We start from the raw sequence: 20,115 nt of genomic DNA on the forward strand, positions 1-20,115 counted from the left end.
GCAACAGTTTACCAGTACATCTGAATGTAATGTTTATTCTAATCATTTCTTATTCAGTCTATCACAGAAATGATTTCTTTGTTTTGTAAAATAAAAACTTACCCATGGTTTAATAATGAAGTCTTCAATAAATCGAGGTTCAGGGAACGGTTTAAAAAGTTCAATCTTCTTGACTTTAATGATGTAAAAACAGGCAACAGCCATCATGACAACGAGACTAGGGATTAACACCGCCATTATAATCACAGGAACTGTTCAAAATAAAACAAATAAGACGCTTCAATATACAAATATATTCAAAATAATTTCAAATATATAACATGGTGTTTTATATTAAGCGGACTGAGGCCTTCAAGCTTGGTTCTCACTAAGCGAGTTAACCAATTACAAGCGACAGTTTAAATAATCATCTAATTATGTATGTTACGTTTACATCCTTGCATTGCATCCTAGTAGGACGCCAACTTTAGCATAAATAATGTGCATGAATTATTATAATATATTATAAGTGGACACTAAATGCAATGTTAAAAAAGATATAAATAGCCCTATACGCATTACCTTAAAAACCAATTTTTCAATTGTTTGATTTAACTAAATATATTTGTTTTATCAATCGAAACCATGACTAATTTGTTCTCTATCCACACAATTATATTTTAGTTTTGTACTAAAGTTATCCAATTTTGGAAAAGAAACTAAATTGTAATAATATAGAAATACAAATACAGTTTTTTTTTAAAACAATTTTATTCAACTTTGTTTATCGAGGATGACTCAAAACAATGTAAGGTGATTATCAAAATGCACACACATAAAAACAATAATATATGACACAAACGCAATCAACACGATTGTACAAACATTATAAAAAAATGGAACAAAATGTTGTTTGAAATGTTGAAATGCTTAAAAAGTATCAATTGAGAAAAGTTTAAAAGGTCTATATACAGTCAGTTATGCATCAACAATGCTTTTACTACAACGATTCAATTGAAAGTAAAGTAATAAGCACAAAAATATAGTATTTAAAACTACAATGTTTTGTTTGCTCCTATTATGCTATGGTATTGTAGTTCAAAGTCAACCACAATTTTATTTTATGATTATTTTCTATTTTCCCCACAATCTTTACCTGGAAACTTTCTGCACATTTCAAATCTCTTTTGAAAAGTGTCACCCAACAAGATTTTCGACCCATTTGTCGTCACAGCTCTGATGACGTATGTAAAGAAGGACGCCCCCTCTGCGCAATCAACCTGAATTGTTGTTCTCAATCCTCTCACTGTTCTGTTCTTCCATTTTGAATCCGTTATATTTTCTGGTCGATAACTAACAATATAGTGGCTGATGACACCGTTAGGATGAACTGGTTCAAGCCAAGTCAGCTCAACTTTATCAGTGGCAATAAGGTTAACGTTAAATAAATAAACTGGCTCCGGAACTAAAATACAAAATAATTTAGATCAGTTTAAAAAAATGAATAACATTTTAAAAATGTGGTATTTATCAGTTTTGGTCTGTCTGTCATTAAAATTTAAATAAAAAACTTGTGTGAAAATTAGTAATCATTATTTAATTGATATAAATACTAATAGCATACTGGTTCACCGTGGATATGTTCAAAAATTGATATTTTGACAAATACTCTTAAGCTCTGTCTAGACAATCAAACTTTATACGACAACAAAATGTGATGTGCCCATATATGGACACGATGACATCATCTCACTACCATATTTGGGTACATCACATGTTTTTGTCACATGAAGTTTGATAGTGTAAATAGAGCTTAAGGAAATACATGTACGGTACTCAATTTACTGATGGGTATGGAAGGTACAACGTTCTAGGTTTACAGTAAAAATATAATTGAAAGAGTACACACACTGGTAAACAAAAAGTGTGTAAACTGTAATTTAAGTTTGAAAGCCTTTGAGATGTTGTTACTTGGAAGCATAACAAAATAGTATTTATTATTAGTAGGAGTTCCTATAAAAGTGTTCAGCTATAGCTGTCTATATTATGACAAAGACCATAAAGGTCTTTCTACACCCTCAAACGAGTATGACAAAAAAAATTGGAGTGATATGTCATCATTGCATCCATATATGGGCATATCACATGAAGTTTGATAGTGTAGACAGAGCTTAAGCAATTAAATTAGACTTAATGAAGTTATTACTTACCTCCAACCAAGGTAGTGATGTGCACCGGGTCTGAAAAGTCACTGCAATGATGATCATTACAGGCACTCACTGCGAAGGCATATTTCAAATTGCCAAAGATGTTTTCGGTGATTACTACACTAGTACCATCAACTTCCTTAGACAGCATCTCTGTTGCCGATGAGTTGTAACTGATGATGTATCTAGTGATGTTGCCATTGGGTTTATCCGGGGCTTCCCAGTGCAATTCTACGGAAAAGGCATCAACTTCACCTTCTACAGGGGGATCGGGTTTCTCTGGAACTGAAGGATGAAATTAAATACATGGATTAGCTCCGTGAAGTGAGACTCTTCAAATTACTCCATAAGTTACTAACAAATAAACTGTAGTATAGATTTAGTGCACAACTTACCGCCTTCATCTGTCCTTGCTGACATCCTGTGGCTGAGAATTCCCTCTCCAGCAATGTTGCTAGCTGACATCCACAGCAGATATTCTGAGTATGTGTTAAGGTCAGTTAATATATAAATGTAATATGATTCTGGAGATTCATGCTCGTCTATGTCTGTAAAATTTAAGTATCTTGGTTCTGAAAGATAAAATTATTACTTCGTTTAGGATTAAGAGTTAATATATTTTGACTAGTGACTGTTTTCCTGGTAGGCCTAGAACATGACCAGCACACTGGGAAACAGGCTTTCACTTCTTTGAATTGTGTGAAAGTTCTTTACATACACCTGTACAATGTATGTACAACAGTACGCCCCATCCTATGGCAATGCACTAACGTATCTTTTCTAAAGTTTTACAAAAAAGTGTGATGTGCCCAAATATACTAGTAATATGACATCATCGTGTCTATATGGGAACATTACATTTTTTGGTCACATGAAGTTTGATAGTGTAGACAGAGCTTTAGGATGCAAGCAATTTGCACATACTGGTCAGATATCTTTTACCATTACTCTATACAGCTCACTTATAGAAAGTAAACAACAAACTTGGTTAATTTCATTTTAAGCACCTTATTACCAATTAGATAATTACTTTTATGTTTTACTTAAACAACAGGAGGCTTAGATAATACTGTACTAATGTGGCAGAACCCAGAACACCAGGAGTGGTAAACCTGAATCATTTAAGCCTTAATAAGGAGCTTTTGATTTGTGACGACCGAGAACCGACAACCAACCTAGGTCAAACGATGTGTCATCGGTCGTCGTCTAGACATAGAATCAAACCAATTTTGGGGATTGAGGAAACAGATCCCAATATTCCCGAATGGACCCATGATGAACTAACATGACATAGAGTATCACGGTGTGACATCACAACGATACAGGGCACTGCATGGTTGCTAGCCAACCAAAAAATGCATTCAGCCCTACTATGTTGATAAACAGTAAAGATCTGTATTTCTATCAAATTATGTATCTTAGCTTGATTTTTTTTAACTTAAACTGTAGACCTAGTTGAAGAATAAATTGATTGTTAAAAACAAATATTTAGTGATCTTTTGAAATTTTAGTTTTTTTTTATTAAAAATGATTATGTTTTAAAATGACTACTTGAATAAGCCTATTCCAAACCATTGGTGACCTTGGAGTCACTCAGGCAGGCTGAACGCATTTTTGGTTGCGCTAGCAACCACGCAGCGCCACTTATCATCGTGACGTCAGCACCGTGATACTCTATAGTTTGGTTGCCGGTCGTCGCAAAGATAAATATTTAATAAACACACTTACCATCGCATTCAAGTTCATCAGATGCATTATGGAAACTAAATTCTGCTATATTTTTCTCACAGAAATATATGTTATAAGTTAATATTTTTCCTCGGCTGTGAAACGTGTATGGTGGTCTCCAGGTCAGTAGCAACTTTGTCGGTTTGTCGTTCATTGTAACCAGTTTAATGTCTCTTGGAAATGAAGATGGCTCTAAAAGAAAATTTGTAAAAGTTATTAGTTTTACAATTGCAATGACACCAAAGAACTCTGTCTACACTATCAAACCTTATGTGACAAAAAAATGTGATGTGCCCATATATAGAAATGATAATGTCATATCACTACCATATTTGCTCACATCACACTAGTATGATAGTGTACACAGAGCATAAGACAAGGCTCAGTTCTTTAAATAGAATAGTGCTTCTCATGATTTTAAAATATAAAACAAAGAAGTAGCCATACTAACCTGCTTCCCGTGTCCTGACCTGAGAACTCTCTGACCATGCACCTAGGCCAGCTGAGTTGTTGGCTTGAACTCTGAACTCATAGAAGGTGTAAGGGTCCAAATCATCAACTAAAAAACTATATTCACTCCCGTCAACTGCCTCTGTAATCCTATAAGTATTGAAAAACAATGAGTTTAACAAGGCTGCAACTGTGAAACAGTATTATTAAAACACCAATAATATTATTATATACTATTCTTGATATTTATTACCATTCTTCATTTTGTGTTGTCTTTTTTCTGTCCACCATGTAATAAAAAATTCTACCATGTGCTTCTACTGGTGCCGACCATTGCACAAAAACTGAACTTTTTGAAAGAGCTGTAGTTTCAATGTTGACAGGCTTCCCTGGAACTATGAAATAAATAAAATGGTAACAAATAAACCAAGTGGATGGGTCAAATGGTCACAAATATACATTTACATAGTACAAAGAGTTGTGTGTTTTCCCTCTAACAAGTAGTAGTACTGTCCACAACTAAAACGCACCAAAGTCGGACAGCAATGTATTTCCTACCAAGGAACACATATTTGGAACAATTTAACAGACTATTTAAAACAATCCCCCACTTTAAGTTTGTTTAAACAGAGATTAAAGCAATATTATAACAATAGAAATATTTAAGTTAAGTAAATCACATTATGTTATTTTGGTTTGTTCTTTTTGTTTGTACTAATTGTTTGATCTTTTTGTTAGGGTTACATGCTTAAAGCACTTGTGCTTATTTTGTATCCCATTCCATTATCTTATTATTTGTATTGTATTTGTATATGTTTTTATTTTGATTATGGAATAAAAATGTCGATGAATTGAATTGAAGTTAACTACTTTTCATTCCCTACAACTTTTTTGTTTCTTTATTTCCAATAAGATAATAATAAGGGGCTTATATAGCGCATTATGCAAAAGCCTCAATGTGTTTAACTGTAGAAATAAAAAGCTGAAAACTAATAGAAATACAAGTTAAAAGGGTGAGTGAAAATAGGTGATTGAAGTAACCTGACGGATTGAGATTTGTAAACTGTTCCAAAGGGCGACAGACACCCAAGAAAAGGAACAAAAACCGAGTAGATCTAAACCATGAACTATGAATACTGTAAATGTATCTTTGGTAGAGTTAACTCTTAAATAGAGAAATCCAACTTTTTGTATGTAAAAATATGTAAGGTACTCCAAGAACTAGACACCCTGTTAACGTGTGGTTTTGAAAGAAACATTACTTACTACTTGTTCTATCAAATATATCTAATGGGAAGTTTGGCTGTCCCTCACCAGCACTGTTGAAAGCCACCACATACACCCTGAATGTGTCAAACTGATCAACTACAAAAATAAAAATATATATATAAATTTAATATCCAATCTGCAGACAGTACTGTTTCGATCTTATTAGATCTCGTCAGTGCAGCTCAGGTTTCGAAATGAAATGTACCGCAGAACTGGCACAATATATAGGCTGATCCAGGTATGCAAAATGCTAATAGTATTCACAACAAAAATGCACCGTTTTGAACTGAAGAGTGCTCTACAAAACAACATACTATATGTATATAGCAGATTTAACTAAGATAATAGGTCATATAAAAAATCCTAGTATTGTAACATAGCATGGAATCATGGGAGTGACGCAAAGAGGCATCTTGCACGATTGCACTGTTATGTAAATTGCTTTTACAAGAAATCAGACATGTGTCCATACCCAAGCCTGTCGGCACAATTTCCTCTCAAATGTACCCAGAATTAATTTCTAAATATGACAAATAAACGTTCATTGCGCTCTCATCAGAGAAAACAAATGTTCTTTTTTTGTAGTATCTAATTGTTAAACTGATGAGGAACATATTTATTTGTTGGTTGTGACATCTTCCATGAAGAAGATAAGTAATATAGATACACACTGTGGATATATTAGAACAACTTCAAATATTTATATTAAATTTATATATATACTTTATAAAATACTACAAAAAAAGAACATTTGTTTTCTCTGATGAAAGCGCAATGAGCAATTATTTGTCATATTTAGAAATTAATTCTGGGTACATTTGAGAGGAAATTGTGCCGACAGGCTTGGGTATGGACACATGTCTGATTTCTTGTAATAAGCAATTTACATAACAGTGCAATCGTTTAAGATGCCTCTTTGCATCACTCCCATGATTCCATGCTATGTTACAATACTAGGATTTTTTATATGACCAAAATGTCTTTTAAAAGCATGGGTGGTATCCTATTCCTTAATTGAGTTAATTGTTGTTGCACATTTTTCTTACCTATAATTTCAATATATCGTCTAGTAGATGAAACATTATATGCAGGTTCACTGTTGATAGTGTATTCATCTTTTGTGACATAGACATTGTAACCAAGGATCTCACCATTACACTGATCGGCTGGTACTTCCTGAAAAAAAAAGCATTATTTGAATAATATTGTTCTATAGGGTTTTTAGGGGAAGTTTGTTCGAGGAAGGCATTTATTCGAGGGAATAATATGGGTGTAATTATGGTACAGCAACATGTATAACCAAGTAAATGCCACTAGATATGAACAAATTTAATTTTATTAAATTAGTATCAAGGAGTGAGAAAATACAGTAAAAATTTTACCAAAATGCTTGGTAAATAAATAGATCGTGGAAGACAATTAATTCTACTACAAACAGAAATGTATCAATACAATATTGTGTGTATATGCATGTGGTGTAGGGTGTTCGAAGTTCGGGTTAAACAATGTTCTATGAGGAAGTTCATTCTAAACAATGTTCTATGGGGGGCGTTTAGTCTAAATAATGTTCTATGGGGGAAGGAGGGGGAATTTAGTCTAAACAATGTTCTATGGGGGAGGGGAGTTTAGTCTAAACAATGTTTTTCTATGGGGGGGGGGTGCTTCGTTTACAACAATGTTCTATGGGGGGACTTTATTCTAAATAATGTTCTATGGGGGAATTTTGTCTCAATAATGTTCTATAGGGGGGAGGGGAGTTTAGTCTAAACAATGTTCTATGGGGGGGGGGGCGTTTAGTCTAAATAATGTTCTATGGTGGGGGGTGTTTAGTCTAAATAATGTTCTATGGTGGGGGCGTTTAGTCTAAACAATGTTCTATGGAGAAGTTTATTCTAAACAATGTTCTGGGGGGGGGGAGGGCGTTTAGTCTAAATAATGTTCTATGAGGGGCGTTTAGTAGAAACAATGTTCTATGGGGTGGGGGGTTTCGCTTAGTCTAAACAATGTTCTATGGCAGGAGTTTAGTCCAAACAATGTTCTATGTGGGGAGTTTAGTCCAAACAATGTTCTATGGGGGGAGTTTAGTCCAAACAATGTTCTATGGGGGGAGTTTAGTCCAAACAATGTTCTATGTGGGGGTTTAGTCCAAACAATGTTCTATGTGGGGAGTTTAGTCCAAACAATGTTCTATGGGGTGAGTTTAGTCAAAACAATGTTCTATGGGGGGAGTTTAGTCAAAACAATATTCTATGGGGGGAGTTTAGTCCAAACAATGTTCTATGTGGGGTGTTTAGTCCAAACAATGTTCTATGGGGTGAGTTTAGTCCAAACAATGTTCTATGGGGGGAGTCGAGTCAAAACAATGTTCTATGGGGGGAGTTTAGTCCAAACAATGTTCTATGTGGGGTGTTTAGTCCAAACAATGTTCTATGGGGGGAGTTTAGTCCAATCAATGTTCTATGGGGGAGTTTAGTCCAAACAATGTTCTATGGGGGGAGTTTAGTCCAAACAATGTTCTATGTGGGGTGTTTAGTCCAAACAATGTTCTATGGGGGGAGTTTAGTCCAAACAATGTTCTATGGGGGAGTTTAGTCCAAACAATGTTCTATGTGGGGTGTTTAGTCCAAACAATGTTCTATGGGGGGAGTTTAGTCCAATCAATGTTCTATGGGGGAGTTTAGTCCAAACAATGTTCTATGGGGGGAGTTTAGTCCAAACAATGTTCTATGTGGGGTGTTTAGTCCAAACAATGTTCTATGGGGGAGTTTAGTCCAAACAATGTTCTATGGGGGAGTTTAGTCCAAACAATGTTCTATGGGGGGAGTTTAGTCCAAACAATGTTCTATGGGGGAGTTTAGTCCAAACAATGTTCTATGGGGGGAGTTTAGTCCAAACAATGTTCTATGGGGGAGTTTAGTCCAAACAATGTTCTATGGGGGGAGTTTAGTCCAAACAATGTTCTATGTGGGGTGTTTAGTCCAAACAATGTTCTATGGGGGGAGTTTAGTCCAAACAATGTTCTATGGGGGTGTTTAGTCTAAACAATGTTCTATGGGGGGAGTTTAATCCAAACAATGTTCTATGGGGGTGTTTAGTCTAAACAATGTTCTATGGGGGGAGTTTAATCCAAACAATGTTCTATGGGGGTGTTTAGTCTAAACAATGTTCTATGGATGAGTTTAGTCCAAACAATGTTCTATAGGGGGAGTTTAATCCAAACAATGTTCTATGGGGGGAGTTTAGTCCAAACAATGTTCTATGGGGGGTGTTTAGTCCAAACAATGTCCTATGGGGGAGTTTAGTCCAAACAATGTTCTATGGGGGGAGTTTAGTCCAAACAATGTTCTATGGGGTGAGTTTAATCCAAACAATGTTCTATGGGGGGAGTTTAGTCCAAACAATGTTCTATGGGGTGAGTTTAATCCAAACAATGTTCTATGGGTGAGTTTAATCCAAACAATGTTCTATGGGTGAGTTTAATCCAAACAATGTTCTATGGGGGGAGTTTAGTCCAAACAATGTTCTATGTGGGGTGTTTAGTCCAAACAATGTTCTATGGGTGAGTTTAATCCAAACAATGTTCTATGGGGGGAGTTTAGTCCAATCAATGTTCTATGGGGGGAGTTTAGACTAAACAATGTTCTATGGGGGGAGTTTAGTCCAAACAATGTTCTATGTGGGGTGTTTAGTCCAAACAATGTTCTATGTGGGGTGTTTAGTCCAAACAATGTTCTATGGGGGGAGTTTAGTCCAATCAATGTTCTATGGGGGGAGTTTAGACTAAACAATGTTCTATGGGTGAGTTTAATCCAAACAATATTCTATGGGGGGAGTTTAGTCCAAACAATGTTCTATGGGGGGTGTTTAATCCAAACAATGTTCTATGGGGGGAGTTTAGTCCAAACAATGTTCTATGAGGGGAGTTTAGTCCAAACAATGTTCTATGGGATGAGTTTAATCCAAACAATGTTCTATGGGGGGAGTTTAGTCCAAACAATGTTCTATGGGGTGAGTTTAATCCAAACAATGTTCTATGGGGGGAGTTTAGTCCAAACAATGTTCTATGGGGGGAGTTTAGTCCAAACAATGTTCTATGGGGTGAGTTTAATCCAAACAATGTTCTATGGGGGGAGTTTAGTCCAAACAATGTTCTATGGGGGGAGTTTAGTCCAAACAATGTTCTATGGGGTGAGTTTAATCCAAACAATGTTCTATGGGGGGAGTTTAGTCCAAACAATGTTCTATGGGGGGTGTTTAGTCCAAACAATGTTCTATGGGGAAGTTTAATCCAAACAATGTTCTATGGAGGGAGTTTAGTCCAAACAATGTTCTATGGGGGGTGTTTAGTCCAAACTATGTTCTATGGGGGGGGAGTTTAGTCCAAACAATGTTCTATGGGGTGAGTTTAATCCAAACAATGTTCTATGGGGGGAGTTTAATCCAAACAATGTTCTATGGGGGGAGTTTAGTCAAATCAATGTTCTATGGGGGGAGTTTAGACTAAACAATGTTCTATGGATGAGTTTCGTCAAAACAATGTTCTATGGGGTGAGTTTAATCCAAACAATGTTCTATGGGGGGAGTTTAGTCCAAACAATGTTCTATGGGGTGAGTTTAATCCAAACAATGTTCTATGGGGGGAGTTTAGTCCAAACAATGTTCTATGGGAGGGCGTTTATTCGATGGAGAATTTATTCAAATAAATACGGCAATATAATGGAATAATATATATATATATATATGAAAGTAATTTGATTAATTTTTTTTTAAATGTCATGGTTCAAAATACATTAATTCATTTCTCTTGTATGAATCAGTCCTTCTTGTTGCCACATGCACTTATTTGAAAAAAATATATTTAAAATCGGTTATTTTAAATCTGCTAGAAAATTACAAATTGCCAGGCTATTATGAACGTGCAATGAGGCCCCTATAAATAGGACAAGATTATTAAAGCCAGATTCTTTGTAATAAAAATAACTTACATCCCAAACAAACACAACCTTCCGAAGAGACGGGTCATCAGGCAATACATCTTCCGATAGTTTTCTTAGATTAGAAACCTTCCCACTTGGAGCTGAAAATAAGACATATAAAACACATCAATCAAACATGTATTAATCTTAAATAAAAACAAGTAGCATCATGAAAAAAAAAATAACGATTCAGTTTTGAGGGCTTACCGTAGGGCATGGGTATGTATGATAGTTAAAATACTATGTGGACAATGAAAATGAACAAATTAAAGACCCATTTACACAGACGAGCGGTAATGGTAAGTTGGAAACAAAAATATAGAATCTGTGTTATTTCTTATGACCATATACACAGAACGCCGAGTGTGGACGGGTGTTTGAACGGAAAGAGGATAGAAACAGATTTTTTAAAGAGGATAGAAACAGATTTTATAAAGAGAATAGAAACAGATTTTATAAAGAGGATAGAAACAGATTTTATTTTGTCAAAATACAACATGGTAAATTTGGATTCTGGCCAATTAACGGTTTTCTGCAAATTGGCCTTTAAAGTTGGTAATGAAAACCACCCGATTCCCAGTACTGTATCTCCACATACAACCTATTTCTGAGGAATATTTGGCAATACAGCATCACATGGGTGCCAGTCATGTAAGGTTAGGTTAAGAATTTGGTTGCTATTAGATACATGTGAAACACATGTGATGTTGTATTACCAAATATTTCTATGATACTTTGGAAATAGCTACAGTACCAAGAATCGGCTGACGAAAACAAACATACCTTCGTTAAGAGTTACTATCTCAAACTCGTCAGACCATTCACTCCACTCTTGAAAATTGAATATATGTCGTGCTCGGATGCTGATCTCATAGGTGGTAAAGGGATGAAGATCATCAATTATTTTCTCCATAACCGATGTACAGTCATCAATACTTTTCTACAATACAATAAAATATCTGTAAGTATAGCAAGTTAGGAGAAATAGTGCAACCTTGTGTGTGAATTGTGAGTTCTTATACAAGTAAACCTATTTTCATTGCTTCAAACCAGTCTACTGCCCTCTATAACTTTTTGTTTGTTTGTAATATTTATTGCTATTCATAATATACACAATACAATTCATTATAATTTGAAATTAAACAAAGTCATACAGAAACTAAATAAGTATTATGTTATGGTATAACAGAGGATAACCCTTTAACCTAGGAAGCTTGTTTCAGAAGAGGTCCTCGACAATTATTAAATGAACATCTAAACATTTGATTAACATAAAAAAAAACATAGAAAAGATATTATTTAGTTTTATACAATTTAAATTACTTTAATTAATAGATGAAATAACAATATAGTATTTCATTTTTTTATACACTTTTCATCCTCTTTCATTTCAAGTCCATAATAGTTCTTCTTCCTTAAACTACCAAGAAATGTTTATTAATTACATAAATATAAATTTTAATTCAGATGGGTTATTCATATATTAAAAAGAAAACATATGTTTAGTTCTAATATTTTAATAAAAGGGACAAACTGTAGTGAAGTTCACATACTGTAAAAGCAGACTCTAGGCCTATTTAAAAAACAAGCAGTAGGTTTACCCAGATCCATGGCTTCAATTGTTACATATCTGCATGATATTTGTGACACCGTTTTTCCTTATCATACCTGTATGTTTATCCAATCTATTTAAAGTTACAGGGCTTTTTTTTTGGTTATACTCTTTACAAGTTCTTATAATGAACTTAAGTTCATTTGAAATTTATAAAAATCAAAAACTATAAATCATTGGTGCTGCCACAAACACTCCAATGGCATACTGCCAGAACATGTCTGCTGCAGACGATAAATGCAGTATGAATGAGGTCACCTTACCGTCGATTTATCCAATTCAGGTTCCACTGGACTGACTTTCTTTCTATAACCCAATTCACATTCAAGTTCGTAATGTGGTGGCCATTGATATGGTAAACCCCATGTCATGTTCAACCTATATCCATCCAAAGCTTCTCCGTCTAAATGTTGTGGTGGGTAAGGTATAGCTAAAAAGAAACAAAATAAAAATACATTTATTCTCTAAAATAATATTCAGTGCTTGCTAGAATCAATTTGCATACATACACACCTTTTTCAAATGTTCCAACCACAATTTAACAATTTTCGGGAGGCTTACATGCGTTGATGAATTTTACGCGTTTTAACAGATTTGACGCAATTTAACAGATTTGATCACTAAAAAATACACTGCACAAACAGCACTTTAATGTCTACCAGAGTTGCATCGCACATTCTAGCAACTCATCAGATGTAATTACATATTAAATACAAAAATAACATTCTAAAAAAACAGAATTCAAACAGTAAAAATGGGTTTGAAAAACTTTAGTAATATTCGGGAGATTGGATGAAAATTCAAAGAGGCTCCCAGAGAAATCAGGAGAAATTCCAACAAAATAGTGCAAGTGCTTAATCAATGGGATAACGTTCGGAATTTGTTGCCCTTCAAACGAACCTTCAAATGATGGATGAATATATGAACTTGATGTTACATTTCCCAGTTCATTTGATGCTATAACTTCCACAATGTATTGATATAAGTTATAATCCACATCATTGTCTGCAGATACTGTACATGATAGCAAATTTTCATCTTCAACACGTCGTAGCTCCGGACAGTTTTTCCAATTATTTGATGATGATCCGCTATAAAAACAAATCAAACATATACTAGTCCACACAAACACAGCCGCTATCACATACAGCCACTGTGCAATTGGCACTGGACCGTTGAATAAATTAAAATAATATATAGTATAAGTATGGGAAGACGCAAGCACAATTGCAATTCCTTTTAGCTCTCTAATCTAGAGTACTACTGTACATACAGTTATATATATTTTTATTTTATTCATTTTATTCTATTTCATCATTATCAATGTATGCTCCTACATTAGTATTCACATAATACCTGGTTTATGTCATATTACTTAAGCAAATTAATAACTTACTGTGAAGGCTTGTAACGGAAATATGTGTCTGTAAAAAATCGATGAGAACCCTGAACAACCTCCCATTGACACCAGAAAGACCTGATAGTTCTGCAATAGCACACAAAGTTTTTCACTTTATCAGGTTTATCTGGAAAAACAAAAACATTTGATATCAGTAGAAACAAAATGCCAGAAAAGTATGAGCAAAGCGACGTGTTTCTTAAAATCAGTTCCTGTTCGGATCCAATCCATCAAATAAAATCACACATCAATGTTTTCTGTTTGTTTTCCATGTGCCTATGCACAACTCTTTTTCATGAAAAAGAAAAGCCGTATGTGCAAACCTGGTCTAGCCAGACCGGAGGAGGTGTGAAAAACTCTTTAGCCTTAATAAACAATTGAGGTAAACAAAAAAAAGCCGTCCTTAATTGTATATAAACATCAAAAAACATACATTACACTGTAGGTATTAGCAGTCTTTCCTGTGCATAATAAATTTCAGGCCGATTTAAAAAAGTACGAACAAAATCTTGATTCAATGAAGTATAGTATAAATTAATTTTACTTGATAAATAACCATGCTTTGTAAAAATTAAGAAATGCAGATAGCATACTTACATCCAATATGTACTACTGACGCGTCATAATTACTCAAATCATCGGGCAATGCACAACAGTAAGTGGTGTCCCCTAGATATGGTATTAAATGAAGCTCAGAGACACTGTCGTTTACTATTCTAATTGAACTATCTGGCATAAATTCCCTGGACTGACCGACAAACGCGTACCACACCAAATCTCTCGCTGTCCACATGTTCGATTCCAAGTGACAGCGCAAGGTCACATTTGTACCGTTCTCATAATATGGATCTTTTGGTATAATAGCTGGAATAAAATAATATGACAAATTAGTAAACAAGTGGGTATAAACAGATTGAATTTTAAATATGCTTTATTTATACTTTAGCTCCTACTACTCTGCTTTTATTAAAAAAACACCATTTATTGATCGACTGCTTGTAATAGGAATACAGTACTTACTGATTAAAAATAATACCATTATTAATATCATTATAAATTTACAGATAAATTAGTTTTTCTATTTATTAATAACAAAATAATACTATTTAAAGTAACAACATTCAGATTTAGAAATTCTATGAATAAAACCTACTTTACAGTGTGTTGTTTTTACAATTTAATAAACAACCACTCTAAATGGAACAAGCAAGACTATCAATTGTATTAAAGACCACAAACCAATCCAGTAGTATAATTAATCCGTGACACTAACAATGGGAATCAGTCACTGGCTACTAAATTGCAGATATATTAATAGAATAGCTCACCATAAGATATTAGAATGTACAACAGTATTAACAATTTACGCAAAAGATTTTGGTTCTAAGCTTTTATTTATAGTGCATAAACGTTTTCATTGTGAATATGCATTACAAATATTACATAAAAAGATATGTATTTTATCACAACGTAATTTATCTGTTCTATGTACTTATTGAATTTTAAGAGGGCCCATGAATATCTGGCATTAATTTGTCTAGTTGAAAGGGTTACCCTCTATAAATAAATTTGAAATAAAACAAAAATAAAAAGATCAAAATATGTTATTCATTGAATAAAGTTTTACAGTATCTTGAGGAATTTTACTGTACTGTATACAAGGGTCTCTATACAAGGTACAGTAAAAAAAGACCCAGCTAGTGTCCTTTTTTTCTAAAATAGATTTTAACCAATCACCATCATTCCCTTTACAATTAACCACCTCAAGAAGGGAAAAGTGAATTGTTAGATATTGGGAATAAGTGGGAATGCGCCCAAGCAACAGTTTCTTTCTTATGGAATTATCAAATTTCATACAAGATGTTCGCCCAAATCAATCACATTTCAGTTTCTAACGCAAGTCTCAACACTTTGCTGTTACAATGTTAATATGACATTGCTTGCGATACGAAAGCATAGCATAAATAGATCTGAACATATCCTAAGTCATAAACCGCATCTTTCATTAACTTACTGTTCAACCCCATAAATAAACAACCCTTTTTATTTAGTAGAAAATTAGTGATATCTGTCCATCATCATATCATATGACTGCCGAACAATTATTCAAGTTCAAAATGTTAATACATTCAATCATATTTTCCAAATTAATTCTTTGTTTTTAACATCTGGTGTGAATGGCAATAAAAATACTACGTTACTTCTACATCATTTATCTTCACCTTTACCCTGACACATCAAATAGGTGTTTATTGAGTGTGAAAATCCCCAAGATGTTTCGTTTAAACTTTTAACCTATTGCAAAAACAAGTGACCCACAAATCTGTGTCCCTTTCAACTCAAATTATTTCATATGAGAATTAGAATTAGCAAGTAATAATAATTTTAATGTTTACACTTTGGAACCCATGTCTTATTGAGTTTATACTGCAGTTGTTAACATAGTAGTAGCTTATTATAAACATCTGCATGTATATATTGTAGGCCTACTATAATTCACTGTTAAAAAAAGAATTTGTGCCCTAAAGATTTGTGCGATGATAAAAATAACAGTTTAAATATTTAAAGGTTTTGTTTTCCAGTTCCTGTGTACTGGTTCTTTCCAGGGTTCACTTCTACAACCTAAATTACATATATCAGAATGTTATCCAAAAAATCAAGTATAACGTTATTCATAAAAACTTATAATCATAAGCTACTGTTTTCTATTCCATATTAGTATACAGTAACTGTGCATTATTAATAGATAGAGTATTAGGTTTCTATAACTTCTGGTTTCTAACTACCATTTATTTCAATAACTTCCTATAATACAAAATCAGTTTTGAATAATAATTTCCGTTGAATTGCAAGAGTTGCAATATTACAGTCATTTACAATGTCAGGAATATTTTGCAAAAACTGATTATACAGTCAATAAAAAATAAAAAGGATTAGTAAACTATGGAATGCTACAACAAAAACAAATTAACTGTGTACAGTATATTATCTATGCCATTAATATTTGGTTCGTCTAAGTTTGTTGGATACTTTAAACTTAATGTTAAAACTAATATATCTGAAGTAAAAGTTAGTCCATCAAGGATCCATTTTTATCGAATATTTTATCTCTAAACTGTTCATCTTAACCAAATGTTTTAGTATCTAACGTACAGTACGTTTTTACTGTATAATCCTAGACTATTGAGGACAACAAAACTTCTGAATATTAATTATATAATAATAATAATAACTTTTCGTTTTATTTATTTTAAAGTACCATCAAATTCACTGTACTGTACACAGCAACAACACTGGTTGGTACTGTAGTTTATGGGTGTCGGGAAAAAAATGAAAATTTTAAAATTCAATTTGAGAAAGCCATGATATTGAAAAGTCAGTGATCCATGGATACAACTTGTGTTTCATACTGTACTCATAATTCATGTCAGTATTTCGAAAAGGTCAAACAATGATATATAAATTGTATACACTTTTATGATAATTTTCTACTAAACAGTACAGTATATTCATGTTAATTATTCTAGTCCTCAAGCTTAACTGGAAACTGAGGAAATTTGGATTAGGCCATTCACAGACCCATGGCAGCCTGCAGTGCTGGAAGGAGATATATTAACATTTTATTAAAAATGGACTTATACAATAATCTATTTGATTGTATATAAATTGGTAGTTAGGGGTGTTACACTAAAAATTTCTCTTTTAGTCCTCCATTTGGTGGATAAAGGGCTAATATCCTTTTAACCAGGTAAGCTGCCACGAAATAGGAAAGACGTTGTTCCTCCAATCGTATACAAATTTTTAGACAATTGATCAATGGAATACTGTAGTTACAACTACTAACCTCGTTTTGTATTCATCAGGAAGGACCACATAAAATGAGTGGTCTCTAATTAGAGGTATTCCTTAATTTTATTTAATTATTCATTTACTCACACTACCACCTGTAATTTATTTACTTTTAATGTGAATTTTATCTGTTCTAATTCAAGTCCATAATTACACTTTATCCAAATCAATATTTTGTGTAGGTTAGCCTGCACTCAATTCACAGTCCGCTATTAGAAAGGGTTGATTAAAGCAGTGCGGATATGCTTCACATGCCATTCATTTTGAAATCAATATCCACGATGAAAATAAAAGCTGTATAGTCTCTATGGAATGATATTACTAGAGTGGAAACAAACAACATCTTAAAATTCATATAATGTTAGGAGAAAAAACTGTAGTTAATAATAATTCTCAATTATGACAATATGATTAGTAAGGAAAAATAATACAGTAAGTGTTACTGTTAGAGAGAAATAAGATTAATCATGACTACTGTAGTAAAGCTGTAGCTGCCTTCCAATTCCAAGGTCCGGGGTTCAATCCTGACGTACAGGTAGTGCCACCAGGGTTTCAACTCGCAACTGTTTCAAATCCACTCCCTAAGTCTCAAATGAGTTTATAAGCACGATAAAATTATAAAATAGTTTATCCATCTTGTAATTGGCAAGTTACACACTGTTGAATGTATATGAAATTTTAAAAAAATAATTAAAAATAGTGTTTATAATTTGATACTGCATATTATATTCAGTAGCTGCATTAAATAACCAAAAGCATGCAATCAATTTTAAAACAAAGATTCGTATATAATAACACTATGGGCCTGTTTCTGCTGAGCAGAAATAATCGATTATTAACCGTTTATTTTTTTAATCGATTATTTTTGGGCAGCAGAAACGGCGCAAAATAAAATAACCGATTAAAAACACTCAATCCATTGCGTGTTTTAATCGATTATTAACCGATTATTGCGGAGCAGTTTTGAGCTGCAACACAAATAGCGATTATTGACCTCACTTTGACCTCTAGAGTATGACAAACTTATTCACGTAACAAAGCATGCTGTTTTGCACGATATCGACGACGATCAGCAAAATCACGATCGCGATGTATACCGAATAACAATCAAATGTTAAACATTTGATTTGTATTATTTTGTGGGGGAGAATTATACCGAGAGACTCCAGGATTCTGTGTTACAAGTACACCCGTTACATACCACCAGTCCAGGCTAACGATGTTTTACATGTCATTTTTTAGGCCTGTTGTCTGTTGACTTGTTTCGGTAGAAATATATAGCCTATATAGGCCTAGCAGGCCGAAGGTAGAACCAACGAACGGCGAAACAAACTTTTTTCGCCGACGTGTCCTTATTAATATAACATCATTATTTTGTTGTATGTGGTACGGTAGTAGGCCTAGATGTTTATTTTACAAATAATAGCTTTACGTAAGAGTAATTTTTAATCCTACATGTGAGAGTTTTAGGCAGCGATAGGATGTTAAAACAAACCAACTCTCATCGGCCTTTCATAACTTGAACTCCGCTGTGGGGGGAATGATGACGTGATTTTAAAAACCGATTACCTGAATAACCGATTAAAGTTGTAGCAATTTTCAATTGCAACGCGATTATTTTTGTGGTTTGCGGTGACTGGAAAAAATCGATTATTTTGATTTTTTCAGCAGAAACAGACCCTATAATGAAGATATAAGAACATATTGATGAAGAAACTCTGCAAAAACATCTGCACATCGACCTGGTATGACCTGGTCATTATAACGCAAAATATGCAAGTGTGACATTATTGTACAGTACATTATATTAAACTAAATTTAACCAAAGTGGAAATAAAAGAAAATTATGAATGGTTTTTTTTTAAATTGTAAGAATAAACAGGATATTGATGACAAGTTTGAAGGATCTGTTCTCCCTTTAGGCAACTCATTTTGAATTCACCCACCTACAGTATTAACCCACCATATCCTTTCAAGAATACAACATTTATTCTGTTACTACTAGTTACTACTACATATATAGCACTAACTTAAATGTATTTTGTGTAAAAGATAAAAATGATTTTTATAGCGCAATTTCCGCAAAAGCGCTCATGGTACTGTGAAAAAAAAAGGATAAAGGAGGATTTTAAAAATTAAGTAAAATTTAAATATGTACAGTAAGCACAGCATTTTTCCGCTGGTAACAATTAACATTTGCAATGCCTCCCACTCAATCTTATCATTATTTTGCAATAAATGATGATGATCGAACTTTCCCTCCAGTCTTGTCCCTTCAGTTGTCACTGATGTCATGTTAAAAGTAAGATATAAATTTCAAACTGCAGATTTCTGAAAAAAATGACAATGCTGTGGCTACAGTATCAGTGGCTGGAAATCGTATGAAGATACAATTTATCTAATAATCAATTTAAGCTAAATCAAAACAGCCAGAAAGGATTTGCAGAGCTTTCAGGTAGCATAGCACTAACCCCTTCCTCGGTAAAATTCCTCCTCAGTGCAAGTGAGAGTACTTGGAGATATTGTAAGAACTTGTGAGTGGATTGGAATAAAAGAAAGTATAACAAAGCTAAAGGCGATAACATGCTGATGAATAGAGGGTGGAGAGAGTAGGAGTAGCAACGGTACATAGCTTGGTACACATTT

At 33.7% G+C, this 20,115-nt stretch overlaps 1 protein-coding gene across 5 annotated transcripts in view; it reads right to left on the reverse strand.

The window, feature by feature from the left end:
- The window catches only part of LOC140040590 (uncharacterized), a 63,872-nt gene that overhangs the window by 5,693 nt on the left and 38,064 nt on the right, over positions 1–20,115 (reverse strand). For all 5 annotated transcript variants that reach the window (XM_072086638.1, XM_072086642.1, XM_072086639.1 and 2 more), the window contains 15 exons: positions 14,218–14,484; positions 13,618–13,747; positions 13,122–13,312; positions 12,485–12,651; positions 11,393–11,549; positions 10,619–10,710; positions 6,680–6,809; positions 5,631–5,729; positions 4,618–4,759; positions 4,366–4,514; positions 3,915–4,106; positions 2,582–2,758; positions 2,190–2,471; positions 1,136–1,444; positions 103–251 (listed from right to left, as the gene is read on the reverse strand). In XM_072086638.1, the coding sequence (XP_071942739.1) occupies positions 103–251; positions 1,136–1,444; positions 2,190–2,471; positions 2,582–2,758; positions 3,915–4,106; positions 4,366–4,514; positions 4,618–4,759; positions 5,631–5,729; positions 6,680–6,809; positions 10,619–10,710; positions 11,393–11,549; positions 12,485–12,651; positions 13,122–13,312; positions 13,618–13,747; positions 14,218–14,484 (2,633 nt within the window). The remainder of the gene's footprint in view (positions 1–102; positions 252–1,135; positions 1,445–2,189; positions 2,472–2,581; positions 2,759–3,914; positions 4,107–4,365; positions 4,515–4,617; positions 4,760–5,630; positions 5,730–6,679; positions 6,810–10,618; positions 10,711–11,392; positions 11,550–12,484; positions 12,652–13,121; positions 13,313–13,617; positions 13,748–14,217; positions 14,485–20,115) is intronic.

Source organism: Antedon mediterranea, chromosome 2 (genome assembly GCF_964355755.1).
Source record: "Antedon mediterranea chromosome 2, ecAntMedi1.1, whole genome shotgun sequence".
NCBI classification, from domain to species: Eukaryota; Metazoa; Echinodermata; class Crinoidea; order Comatulida; family Antedonidae; genus Antedon; species Antedon mediterranea.